The sequence below is a fragment of the Heptranchias perlo genome, chromosome 22 (genome assembly GCF_035084215.1).
Source record: "Heptranchias perlo isolate sHepPer1 chromosome 22, sHepPer1.hap1, whole genome shotgun sequence".
Classification (NCBI taxonomy): Eukaryota; Metazoa; Chordata; class Chondrichthyes; order Hexanchiformes; family Hexanchidae; genus Heptranchias; species Heptranchias perlo.
This window is the reverse complement of record NC_090346.1, coordinates 47,287,290-47,301,614: the sequence shown is the minus strand read 5'-3', so window position 1 is coordinate 47,301,614 and position 14,325 is coordinate 47,287,290. Positions and strand designations below refer to the sequence as shown.

Below are 14,325 nucleotides of genomic sequence, written 5' to 3'. Positions count from 1 at the left end.
TTTGAAGAATTCCCAATCTTCTATCCTCCCACTAAGTTTGGCTACCTTATATGTCCTTGTTTTTAGTCGGATACTATCCTTGATTTCTTTACTTAGCCACGGATGGCTGTAATTTCTTTTACACCCTTTTTTCCTCAGTGGAATATATTTATTTTGAAAGTTGTAAAATAACTCCCTAAATGAACACCACTGCTCATGTACCGTCTTACCCTTTAATCTATTTTCCCAGTCCACTTTGATCAATTACGCTCTCATACCATCATAGTCTCCTTTATTCAAGCTCAGTACGCTTGTTTGAGAATCAACCTTCTCACCCTCTAATTGGATATGGAATTCAACCATGTTGTGGTCGCTCGTTCCAAGGGGATCCTTAACTAGGACATTATTAATTAATCCTGACTCATTACACAGGACCAGGTCCAGGTCCAAGGTTGCCTGCCCCCTTGTAGGATCAGTTACATACTGCTCAAGAAATCCATCCCTGATGCACTCAATGAACTCGTCCTCAAGGCTGCTCTGCCCAATTTGATTTGTCCAGTTAATATGATAATTAAAATCCCCCATAATTATAGCTGTTCCCTTATTACATGCCCCGACTATTTCCTGATTAATACTTCTTCCAGCAGAGTTGCAACTATTAGGAGGCCTATATACTATGCCCACTAATGTTTTTTTCCCCTTATTATTCCTTATCTCCACCCAAACTGTTTCATTATCTTGATGCTTTGTCCCAATATCATTTATCTGTATTACAGTGATTCCTTCCTTTATTAACATAGCCACCCCACCTCCCCTTCCTTCCTGCCTGTCCTTCCTGATTGTTAAATACCCTGGCATATTTAATTCCCAGTCGTTGTCACCCTGCAGCCATGTTTCTGTAATGGCCACAAGATCATACCCATACGTAGTTATTTGTGCCGTTAACTCGTCCATTTTGTTACGAATGCTACGTGCATTCAGATAAAGAACTTTCAAATCTGTTTTGTGACGCTTAGTTCCTGCTTTTTCCTTTTTTAACACTTTACCTATTACTCCATACCTTCTGTCCCTTCCTGTTACGCTTTCCTCTCTCTCCCTGCTCAGGTTCCCAACCCCCTGCCACTTTAGTTTAAACCCTCCCCAACAGCACTAGCAAACACTCCTCCTAGAACAGCATATTTCTTTCTTTTACGAATTCTATGTGCAAACATAATTTACATGCAAACAAAAGCGTATGGAAACATCATCTGCAACAAGGCAAATGTTTTACTGTAATCATACCTGCAGGATATGGAGACGTAAGCAGTACAGCATGTGATACCATTGTTATTTAGCAGTTGGGTACAATGTTATAATTCACACGGGACAGATGTACACAAATTATAAAGTCACACATACAAATAATATTATTTAACATTTTGTTCACATGATAGAATGAATTAACTAATTAAATTAGAGATCATAAATCTGTGAGGGTGGGCTGGTGGCATTGAACAAAAGAATGTTGATGTTAATCATTCATAATTCTATAGAAATGAATGTAGTAACTATTGAATTTCTGACTATTTAAGTAGAGAAGTGCTGATAGGATTGACCTATTTACTAGCCAGCTATCCTACTTAATACTACAGCTTTGATGAGCAATTTCAGCAGACAATTGTAACATGAGGAAGTGTGGTAAATTTCTCAGATAAGTAAATCAACTTGAAAAGTATCGGTTTTTAACTAGAACTTGGAAACTTAGAGCAAAACAAGATAGATTTATAAGAGATGAAAACAGAGATGCAATGAAGAAATGAAAGACACACAAAGCCATGAATTAAGAGTGAAGAAACAAAGACATACAAAAAAGGAGAGTTCAGACATGCAAAATGGCATAGATTGACTTTAAAGCAAGATCTTTAGCCAAGAATTAGGGCACTTTAAATAATGGGTGTATAATAACCCCTTTCTAAAGCTTTCCAAAAATCCACAAAACGATTCTCCTCAGCTCTAGAACAATAACCAGTAGCACTACTTTTGATTTTTTTGTATGAATATAAATCTGGACTTTTGATCCACATCTTCTGATAAGCCAAATACTGTGAACAGTATTATTCCTGCTGGAATTATCCCAGTTGTTCATTTCATCCTAAATTATGTTACTTTAAAAGTCAACCTTTCACCTACTAGTCAGATCAGCTTTTTCATACCTTTGGACTCCTTTTATTCTTCTTTATCCTTTTGGTTTTTTCAGGATCATAGACAGCTTAGTCAATACCTTAAATTCTTTTAGTATATGTAATACTTTTGAATTTGGTTTTACAAAAGTGTGCAAGCCCTTCCTTGATCTTGATTATACTGCTGACAGAGGGACAAACTGGTTGTATTGTATCTTCTAAACCACTTCTCAAGGACTATGTGTTTATTAAGGCCTTTTCCCTTAAAATCCTTCTCAGATGATGATTCTCTGATGCTGTCATTGTGCTAAATCAATTACACTGAAAGCTTAGCACCAAATTTAATGAGGTTTTTAAGCAATTTCTGTATTTCCCTTATCCGGACCTCAATTTCTAGTCTAGGTAAGCAAGCATTTTCCCTCAGCACACCTTAATTTTAGCTACACTGGCAAGAAAGCCAGTGGGAAATATGAAAAATTTAAATTTAGCCTATATGACACTGTACCAACGAAAGCGTGTCGTGGGAGATCTTTCACAAGAACAAAAGATTCATCATTTGAAAGCAATTTATGAAGATCAACAATGGAGCAATATTCTAATCAGTACATAGGTGCACTCTGAATTGAATTTTGGAGGACATCATTTAAATGCTTGTATAGTGTGACCTATAACTGCAATTATCTGATTCTGGAATAGTGAAATGTAGGACTGAAGACCATCCAACATTTTTGTTCTAAATTTGTTCATAGGCTGCAGGTGAAGCTGGAATGCAAACCTCTGTTGTAATGCAATCAGGAGCAGACTAAATGCACAGGTCACTTGGACAGGTGCCGGGCAGCACAGCAGAGGAATACAGGCACCAAGTTGACCAAAGAAAATCGACACAGAGCGAGTAAAAAGATATGTAAAGGAAAGAAAGAAATTGCATTTATATAGTGCCTTTCATGACCTCAAGATGTCACAAACGCTTTCTAGCCAATGATGTACTTTTGAAAGGTAGTCACAGTTGGGAATCATATGTACGCACACAAGCAACAATCCTAACCTAGGAGGTAAAGATCTGGAGATCCCCGCAGAAATTCCAGGTGCCTATATTTACCGCTGTGGCTCTAGCCACTTACCTGCCACTGTAATGGTGAGATAATAAAAATTGTTGAGGGTTATGAAGAGGACAACAACTGCAATTTGGCTTTTAATAAACAATGCCTTCATGTGTGACCTGAGTCAGTCTTGAATAACCTTCGTCCTTAGAGAGCCATCAGTGTCAGTGTGCTGCTGTCCCTGTTCTATACCTAACTAGGAATGAAAGATTGACATTTTCTGCAGTATAAATAGTATAGTCCTCAGAGTAAAACCTAAAAATAATCCAGGTTCCCATAAAATAATCCAAATTACACAGCTTTTGTTTCTTTTCCAACTAAAAATTGGTTCCCACAATGCATGTGCATCGCACCAGTGCTGACAACACTGCTTCCACAGCAGCACAAGCATGCTCATCTTCAAACCCAAACTTTGGTTTAAAAAAAATGGGTAATAGTGTGCTTTATCCTCAAATTCATGGGGAAAAATTTTTTTTTTACTAATTCACCGCCCAAAATGAAAAATCTGGGAATTTATCTGTTGAAATTGGTAAAAATAACTAATTTTAACTATCCCCATAGATATGTAAACAAGCTCTATGACAAGTAAAATTGCATTTTATATATGAGGGAGGGGAGGAGTGAGAGGGAGGAGAGAGTATCTGTGTGAAAGTGAGATATAATGAAGATGAAATGGCAGGAAACAAGCAAGAACTGAGATATCAGTCAAAAAGTAGTCCTATTCCCTACAACTAGGAACACAGGAACAGGAGCAGGCCATTCAGCCCCTCTAGCCTGTTTTGCCATTCAATGAGATCATGGCTGATCTGTATCCAAATTCCATTTACCCATCTTGGCTCCACATCCCTTAATACCCTTGACTCACAAAGATCTATCAATCTCAGATTTAAAATTATTAATTGAGCTAGCATCTACTGCTTTTTGTGGGAGTGTTCCACACTTCTACCACCCTTTGTGTGAAGAAGTGTTTCTTAACTTCTCTTCTGAATGGCCTGGCTCTGATTTTAAGGTTACGTCCCCTTGTCCTAGACTCCCCCACCAGTGGAAAAAATTTCTCTCTATCTACCCTATCAATTCCTTTCAAAATCCTAAAAGCCTCAATCAAATGAGTTAAGGTGTGGAGCTGAAAGCTATCTGAGAGGAGGGATCTTAGGAGGCCTTTTAAAGCAATGAGGGAAGTGGTGTGCAGAAAGGATTGGGGAGGGAATTCCAGAGAGCAAATAGTATAATGGCTGAAACAGCAGATGAGTAGAATAAATATGCAAGTTTATTATTAAATTAGCGAATGGAGGACAGTACACCATCTGATGCATAAGCTCCCGTTCCTGTTTTTTTAGTAATAAACCAAGGTGAAGTGCCAAGACCATACTGCAAGATATTACTGACTGGAAAAAAAGGAGGTAAATCAGGAAATAATGATTACATAACACCAAGCTTTGGTTTAAAAGTGCATCCTAGTAAGAAGGAAAGGCTGAGGGAGGTAACAGTTATAGTAGTGGACAGCACAAAAGAATCTTGATTTCAATACAGTGAGGATGTAGAGAGGACGAACATGTAGAACTGTATGTTTGCAGCTTGAGAGAAATAAGATGAAAATTCAGTGGTGCAGTGACAATAGTATTAGAGTAGTGGAGTGTGTGTGTCGGGACATATCACTAGAAGTAGGGTGGGGCCAAGCTATGGAGGGATTTCAAAGTGAGGATGAAGATCTTAGGAAATCAATTTGTTTGGCCACAGGGAGCCAGTGGGTTTGGCAAGGACATCGATAACTGGATTGTGGGATTTTGCGTTTGATGAAATCTGCTTAATATTTCCGCCAACATTTTCGCTAGTATTAGCAAATGGGGGAAAATACACCCATATATGTTTTTACGTGGAGAAACCTAAAATAAGTTCTCCATACTACAGAAAAAGAGTGAGTTGGAGAAAAATATTTCAAAATTTATTGCATAAATAGACTTGGTCACAACCAAGCCTGGGGGTGCTATTTGTGTTTCTACTTCTAAGGCTAACTGATTTATCGGTTGCAAGTTCTCCAGTTATCCCTACGTGTATGAATACAGGTTATTGTCTACAGCAGGCCATGAAGTTCAATGCAACCATGTTTCCAGGATAGGCTGACCATACAAATGCTGCCAGCCACATTGATTGCCTCCTCAATTCTTTCGGAGAACTTCCTTCCTGTCCTTAATACCAGAAAGCATTATTTGATGACCTCCACCCTTCAGTTTTGAACCAATCCTCATATTCCTCCTATTATTCCTCCCCATGTAGTTACAATATCATAGAATATATCTCGCTATTTTTAAAAAATTGTACATTTGTAACAAATCAGATGCACCATTTGTTTCTGCACAAACATTTTCAGTTTTAACATTATGCATCTTTCATAAAAATGGAATCAAAGACCAAAATAGTGACAGACATTATTGGTGACACATTTACTTCGAGGCATCACTAAACCTGTAAGCAGAGATTCTGGTATACAAATAAAGCAAAAGTATCAGATAATGCTTATGATCATAAGTTGCACTTTTGAAAGTTTTGAAAATGTAGTTTTGAAAGAATGAACAACAAAACTTTCAACCACACTATGTTTACTAGCCAGCATCCCTATCCAGTCTGGATTATCTGTCAGAACATCACTGCCTGAAGTTGATAAGCAGTGCCTGGAACTAGTGGTTCTTCCTTGCGTTGCCAGGAACCTTAATCACAAAGTGCAGTAAACGGCACACCTTAATGAACTATCACCTGCTCAGCAAATATTTAAATTGAGCACTTACCACTAACAGTTTTTTCATAATTTTTGCCCAGATTTACAAGATTCCGTAATCCTGGATTAAACTGTTCCATTACAGTCTGAAGAAAAACAAAAAGAATTTAAAGGTAATATTTAGCTGTATTACTTTTATCATTATTATAACATAGTGGAGCTCTTTGAAATGTTGGATGACATTAATTGCATGACTTTGAAACTGAAAAATGTCTATAAATGGCAACAATTCCAGAAGCATTGTGAAATGACGCAAGAACATATGAATATGTAAACAAGACTGAGCACCTGTATTTCAGTTATAAACACTGATGATGCTTTGCAGTTTTCTGTAGTAGCAGCCATAACTGGCTCACCATCTTTGATTGCCAAAGTAAAATGTTACCAAACCTTTGGTCTCCTTACCTAAGGAAGGATATACTTGCCTTAGACGCAGTGCAAAGAAGGTTCACCAGACTGATTCCTGGGATGAGAGGGTTGTTCTATGAGGAGAGGTTGAGTAGAATGGGCCTATACTCTCTGGAGTTTAGAAGCGTGAGAGGTGATCTCATTGAAACATAGGATTCTGGGAGGGCTTGACAGGGTAGAGAGGCTGTTTCACCTGGCTGGAGAGTCTAGAACTAGGGGGTACAGTCTCAGGATAAGGGTCAGACATTTAGGAGAGATGAGGAGAAATTTCTTCACTCAGAGGGTTGTGAATCTTTGGAATTTTCTACCCCAGAGGGTTACAGATGTTCAGTCGTTGAGTATATTCAAGGCTGAGGTCAATAGATTTTTGGGCTCTAAGGGAATCAAGGGATACGGGGATCAGGCGGGAAAGTGGAGTTGAGGAGCAGGCTCGAGGGGGTATATGGCCTACTCCTATTTCTTACGTTCTTATAGTCAAACAATTTTTTTGTAGTTACAAAGTTCAACCATTTCATTTCTGAAGGAACATTTGTTACAGCAATTTCAGTGTTTTGACACATTGGCCTGGAATTTGCTCTGAAAATAACAGCAATCCTAACAGGGCTCGCTGTTATTTCAGGGCAGACGGAAGAGCAACTTCTGGCTATCGCAAACGAGCAGTCAAACACGGAAATCTGGAAGTTGCTCTTCCAGATGCCCTGCTCCTCCGAAAACTGCGCAGAAAGGGCAGCTCGCCAGCTGACTTCCCAGTCAAATGGCTGCAATGGCGCGAAATTGCTGCACTGTCCAGCTGGAAACGAATTATTTGTGCCAGAAAAAAGTACATCAAGCTTTTTTTTTTAGTATAACCGAAGTTTTAACGGCACGGTAAGTCTTTATTACTGCCAAACAACCTCTCTGCACTGAAAATTTACTTTTACAAGCGTGGAGTCTCATTCCATCAAAATTATTATTTTTTTTTTTACTTTCTTTATTTCTCTTTTACCTGTCTCTTAATTCAATTTTTCTTGCCCTCTCTTTACTTTGCTTTCTGTAACTGATTTTACATTGAATTTACTAGTCTAACAAACACTTCCTGGTTCTGTGTCTGCGTGGCTTGTTAATGATGTTTCAATCTGATTGGTTAAGGGGATACACAGTTTCTTTCCTGCTCACACGGCTCAAATGCCTGGGAGAAGATGTTGCACTTTTTTTGGCTCCCATTGCAGGAAGCTGGTGCCCAAAAGCCCATGGATAGTTTGTGGGTAACTTTAAATCCAACGAGTGCCGTTCGTTCGCTGCTCACCGCGAAAATCAATATATTTTAACATCCAAAATAATCTACCCAAGGGGAAGAAAACTATAGGCCCACACATTTTATTAAAATACTAACTTCTCAATGGATTCTATATTGGCATTAAGTTGTTTTACTGGCATCCTGGGTGTAATTAATGTACTATAAGTCACAGCTTAGAATTGTTCAAAACTTAACAAAACTTACAGTCTTACACTGTTTTGGATATCCAAAGAACCTATACCCACAGAACCTCTTAGCACCAGTTTCTGCCAAAAAGAATTAGTAATTCAATGCTGTGGACTGTAGCCAGCACCATTTTGGCAGCAAAAACAACCCAGGAAGAAGCTCAATTGAGATGGCACCAGTCTCCTAGGTTTGATTTGCCTATCATCCCTTGGCTTCAAACCATTTAGGCAATTTCAGGCTGGATGCCATTTCTTGTAATTGGGTTGGGTTGGGGGAGTTGGGAGAAAATGATCCTATAAACCAATCTGATTCTTCCATTAATGCTATTCCCCAAGAAACAGGAAGTACATATTGTTTTAATATGTTGAGTAGAGTTACTCCCCAGAAAAACAGCAGATCCTAATCAGACCAAGCCGTGAGAATCTGCCAAGTCCAATGCTTCACTAGCCTGAGGTGTTAACTACCTTTCCTGGGATATCACTCTTCTTCCCCCACCCATAATTATACCACATCTTTCCCAAACCACCATTAACTTACTATGTATATAAACAATTGCTATCAAAACTCGGTGGCAGCTCCTGTAAATAGGCTTCTAAGGTATCTACTTGGTTAACTAAAGCACATAATTGTGTTCCTACTGAAAAATTTTCTAGCTGGAAAGTTACTGCACCTCCCAATATTCCAGGTCTATTCCTCATCAATTTGGCATGCACCAACTGGTACCACCGGGACTGTACATCAGAAAACAATGTTTGATAAAATAGGTTTCCACAATGTCCTTTTGATATACTGGACAGCTCCAGTATGTTGTGTCAATACTCTACAGTGCACTATTTACAAAGCAGGCTGCTGACATCAAATCAGCTGATTGCAAAACGTCACCCCTACCATACATAATAATGGTAATAGGCAGATCTCCACGTCCTTGGAGAGATTTTTTTTGCCAAATATACAACCCCTTTATAGTTCAAAACAGGATACTGAGACCTGGAATATTGAAAAACAGACATTCGCAAACATCAAAATTGCATGGCATGGTTGTTAGTTGAGTTTTCAGCTCCACCACACCTCTTAGCTTAGTGAAAGCAAAACACCTTATTATCTGCTAAGGTTGTGGAGGTGAGTTTTAAAGCAAGAATGTGATTCTCTTTCTAAATAGACAATATCAGGAGATAAATGTAAGTACACAAATTCCTGATTAGCTTATCTAAACATTTGGGTCTTTACTCACCCATCATTTTATAAGATATTTTAAGTCTCCTAAGTTGATTTAATACAGGGATACTGCTATACATATATAGCCTTTGGACAAAAAAGTGTGAAACTAGTGAATTATACCATTTGATATGCAACTTGTGCTTAGTTAAAACACATTTAATGGGGGTAAAAGAATTCTGTAAAAGAAAATAAAGATCCTTTTCTGTGGAAGACATAGATCTAAAATGTTTCAAACTTCAGTTATGGCTTCATTATACTCTCTATAAGGTTGCCCTTGGTAAGCTAAAAAAAAATTGCTATGTAATAAGCCACACTTTCTTTCTCCACGTTTGCACCACACGCCCAGTTTAAAAGGTGACTGAACAGGTAAGTGCAGTGTACTCCTTGACGTACAGGCTGGAAGAGACACCCAACCCTCTAGTGACCTTTCACCAATTCCTCCACCACCCAAAAAATGAAAGGAAATCCATTGAGCAATCTCTGATGATTAACAAAATAGGATTTTTTTTTAAATACACAAAAGTTAAGATTTGCTGACCTTTTTTTGTGTGTTCACGACACCGCAAACATTTTTCATTAATTTTTTTTTTTGGCTGGTTAAAATGTTGCCTTTCGTTATAAATAAAGCAACTTCCTATAGAAACTCGATAGCTGACCCCCCCCCCCCCACCCCCCACCCACCCAAAGGTACGCCCTTACCTGGAGCTCACCTGGGCCACTGACACAGGTAAGGGATGGACGGGGCCACGCCAAACGATGCTTTTAAAAGCAAACAGTTAATAAAATGTGAGTAATTTTTGGGGGGTCATTTCCCCCACCCACCTTGTAGGTGCTCTCCGTGAGCCTGTTGATTTCCTCGGTTTTGCGAGACATGGTTTCCCTGGCAACGACGGCGACCCACCACCCCCAGTCAGTCTTCCACACAAGAAAAATTAACAAGCTTTGTTTTTAAAAATAGTTTGATTATTATTATTATTTTTTTTTTTTGTTTGTTTTTTTTAAAAAAAGATTAAATCTCTGGCCAAGAAGCTGAGGTAATTGTTATTTTATTTGTTGTGGCCCGGTCCGGTTGCAGCCGTCTCCTTCGCCGGCCTCCCTCCCTCCCGCTCGCCGCTCGAGCTCCTGTCAAACTTCTGCCCCGCGAGCTCGCGCTCTCTCCCTTCACTAACATCACCAGCGATCGCCCCGCCCACACACTGTGGAGAGTCGACCCGCACCGCGCAGGCGCCGCTCGCACCCCACCCACCCCAACTATGCGCAGGCGCGCTGGTCGCCTCGCTCGCAATGATGCTTGGGAATTGTAGTTTCCCCCCCCCTTCCTCTTGTAAGGCAACAACAACAACAACTTGCATTTCATAGGCTCCTAGAATGATGCAGCACACAGAGACAAGAGGCCCATCGTGCCTGTGCCAGCTCTCCCCACTCTGCTCTTTCCCCCCATAGCCCAGCAAAATGTTTCCCCTTCAAGCATCTATTAATATAGGGAGTCGTACAACACCAGGTTATAGCCCAACAGCTTTATTTGAGATCACAAGCTTTAGGAGCTTTGCTCCTTCGTCAGGTGATAGGGAGGAAAGCTCCGAAAGCTCGTGATCTCAAATAAAGCTGTTGGACTATAACCTGGTGTTGTACGACTCCTTACATTTGTCCACCCCAGTCCATCACCGGCATCTCCACATCATGGCTATTAATATAGCGCCTTTAACGTAGTAAAACACCCCAAGCTGCATTATCAAACAAGATTTGACACCGAGTCACGTAAGGAGATCTTAGGACAGGTGTCCAAAAGCTTGGTCAAATAGATAGATTTTAAGGAGGGTCTTAAAGGAGGAGGGAGAGGCGAAGCGGTTAAGGGAGGGAATTCCGGAGTTTAGCGCCTAGGCGGCTGAAGGCACGGCCGCCAACGGTGGAGCGATGGAAATCGGGGATGCGCAAGAGGCCAGAATTGGAGGAGCGCAGAGATCTCGGAGGGTTGAAGGGCTGGAGGAGGTTACAATGTAAGGGAGGGGGCGAGGCCATGGAGGGATTTGAATACAAGGACGAGAACAGCAAAGTTAAGGCTTCAGGTGCAGATTCTTTTCTGACAAAGGACCCGCACTCAAAATGTTTTCTTGCCTGTTCTCCCCACAGATGATGAATGAGCTGCTGAGTGTTTGCAGCACTTTCTGTTTTTGTGTCAGATTTCCAGCATTTGCAGTTTTATGCGTTTTGTTTGTAGTTTCATTTCCCCCTTCCTGATTCCTCACGTTGCTGTGATGCCCTTTTTACTGTAAAACTTTGTCTCACTTTGTAGATTTGCTTCATACAAAATAAGCCTTTAAAATGTTACTATTCGACAATATGCAGGAGGGAATTTCCCTCCCAAAAAGGGGGAAAATGTGTTAAATATAGTTAAACTTGTTAAGTTGAGTTATATTTTAATTTTAAGAAGACACAGTAGGAAAATTGGTCTAATTTTCCTCCTGTGTCTTCTTAAAATTAAAATATAACTCAACTTAACAAGTTTAACTATATTTGGTCTAATTTTCCTCAGTCCTGTTACTGAGTAACCAGGGACAATAGATTGATATTTTTTTTTATTAGGTAAGGTTATCAAAGGATATGTTTCAAAGTCATGTAAATGGGGTTGAAGTACAGATCGGCCATGATCTAATTGAATGGCGGAACGGGCTCGAGGAGCTGAATGGCCTATTCCTGTTCCTTTGACAACGATTCTACAATTTTAATGTTGACATTTTAAACAGCCACACCAAATATAAATGTCAGCAGATTGGAATGGGTGGAATGATACAAAGGAAAATAAACTGCATATGGTGTGACCCTCAAGATTTAAGGCAGGGTTCCAGATAAAAGTTCACTTGTCTTTTCTCTTTATAGACGGTGGTTGATCTGCTGTGTATTTCCAGCGTTGTCTGTTTTTGCTTCTAAACCACGTAAACATTGCCGTTGGTTCATTTCCTCGGGGATGCCCTGCATATGGGCTGCCGTAACTTCAGCGGAAACTCCAGATAGAGCCACATGAAAGGGGGAGGGTTTCTGCCAATCTCCTGCTGAACCTCACTGAGGGAATTCCCCCATGGGTTTGGCAGTACTGTACATCATCCTCACTTCCCCTGTAACAATACATACAGGAGTTGACAATTGCTTAAGAAATCCACATAGAATCTTACAGCACAGAAGGAGGCCATTCGGCCCATCGTGCCTGTGCTGGCTCTTTGAAAAAGCTATCCAATTAGTCCTACTCCCCCTGTTCTTTCCTCATAGCCTTGCAAAGTTTCCCTTATCAAGTATATATCCAATTCCTCTTTGAAAATGACAATTGATTCTTCTTCCACCACCCTTGCAGGCCGAGCATTACAGATCAGAACAACTCGCCGCGTAAAAATATTCTCCTCATCTCCCCTCTGGTTGTAAATGTAAAATATACATTTTAGATGAAATAACACCATCAAGAACGGATTAACCGGTCATGTCATTGCTGTTTGTGGGACCTTGCTGTATGTAAATTAACTGCCGCGTTTCCTACATTACAACAGTGACTACACTTCTAGAAGTATTTCATTGGCTGCTTTGGGTTGTCTTGAAGTCGTGAAAGGCGCTATATAAATGCAAGTCTTTCTTTCTTTAAGTTGTGATGTGGAGATGCCGGTGATGGACTGGGGTTGACAATTGTAAACAATTTTACAACACCAAGTTATAGTCCAGCAATTTTATTTTAAATTCACAAGCTTTCGGAGATTTTCTCCTTCCTCAGGCAAATGTTTCAAGAGCTCCTTGAAGCCTACGCATTTATACATATAGAACAATACATGGTGTTTACAGACTGCCCCTGCAACTGCCCGTTGCCAAGGCAATCACCGTGTTCAGACAGAGAGGTGTCACCTGCAGAACCCCCGAATACACATTCAACAAAAAAACAAACAGGGAAAAAAAAAACAGAGAAAAAAAACAGAGAGAGGCAGAAACATCCGGAAGGCAGAGAGAGCCAGCAAATGACCCATTATATTAAAAACAGATAACATTTGTTCGCTGGTGGGGTAACGTGTAGCGTGACATGAACCCAAGATCCCGGTTGAGGCCGTCCTCATGGGTGCGGAACTTGGCTATCAATTTCTGCTCGACGATTTTGCGTTGTCGTGTGTCTCGAAGGCCGCCTTGGAGTACGCTTACCCGAAGGTCGGTGGATGAATGTCCATGACTGCTGAAGTGTTCCCCGACTGGGAGGGAACCCTCCTGTTTGGCGATTGTTGCGCGGTGTCCGTTCATCCGTTGTCGCAGCGTCTGCATGGTCTCGCCAATGTACCATGCTCTGGGGCATCCTTTCCTGCAACGTATGAGGTAGACAACGTTGGCCGAGTCACAGGAGTATGAACCATGCACCTGGTGGGTGGTGTCCTCTCGTGTGATGGTGGTATCTGTGTCGATGATCTGGCATGTCTTGCAGAGGTTACCGTGGCAGGGTTGTGTGGCGTCGTGGACGCTGTTCTCTTGAAAGCTAGGTAGTTTGCTGCGAACGATGGTCTGTTTGAGGTTGTAAGTTGTAAGTTATCTGAAACCAAATCTCATCAATTGTGTTTCCAATGTCTTTTTCTAGCCATCCAAAGACCAAAGCCCTTAAGTGCCGAACATGAACAATACCGGAAAGGGCAAAAGATGAGGAAAATCAAGAAGTGTTGATCAGGTGATGCCCGTTTGAGTTTTTGAAGATGGCAGGAGGGCTGCAGCAGTATATTCAACATACTGAACCACGTGGTACAAGTGCCTGAGCCTGTGGAGCAAACCAGAAAATCCACATCAAGTTGGATCAACAATACAAGTATAGGCGGTGTACGTTAAACATTTACATGACTATCAGGCCACCAGTAACAGCTGACTATACCTTTTCTCAACACAAAGTAATTGAAATCTATTTCCACATAATGTACTCTGACTGTCCAGATGTGCTTGCAGTTGGGTTTGTTTTAACTGCGCAAATGGCAGATGTGGAATACTTAAGCAATAGTCAACTCCTGTATGGTGTAGTTACAGGGGAAGTGAGGATAACATCACCAAAACAGATTATCTGGTCATTATCACATTGCTGTTTGTCTGACCTTGCTGTGATCATATTGGCTGCCGCGTTTCCTACATTTACAACAGTGACTTCACTTCAAAAGTACTTAATTGGCTGTAAAGTGCTTTGGGATGTCCTGAGGTCATGAAAGGTGCTGTATAAATGTGTCTTTC

At 40.6% G+C, this 14,325-nt stretch overlaps 1 protein-coding gene across 1 annotated transcript in view; it reads right to left on the bottom strand.

Moving 5' to 3' along the window:
* The window catches only part of LOC137340749 (BAR/IMD domain-containing adapter protein 2-like 1), an 81,890-nt gene extending 71,643 nt beyond the window's left edge, over positions 1-10,247 (bottom strand). Inside the window, exons 1-2 of the mRNA XM_068003490.1 lie at positions 9,922-10,247; positions 6,022-6,097 (exon numbers count right to left, since the gene is read on the bottom strand). Of these exons, the coding sequence (XP_067859591.1) occupies positions 6,022-6,097; positions 9,922-9,972 (127 nt within the window). The 5' untranslated portion in view covers positions 9,973-10,247. The remainder of the gene's footprint in view (positions 1-6,021; positions 6,098-9,921) is intronic.
* Between the last annotated feature and the right edge of the window lie 4,078 nt (positions 10,248-14,325).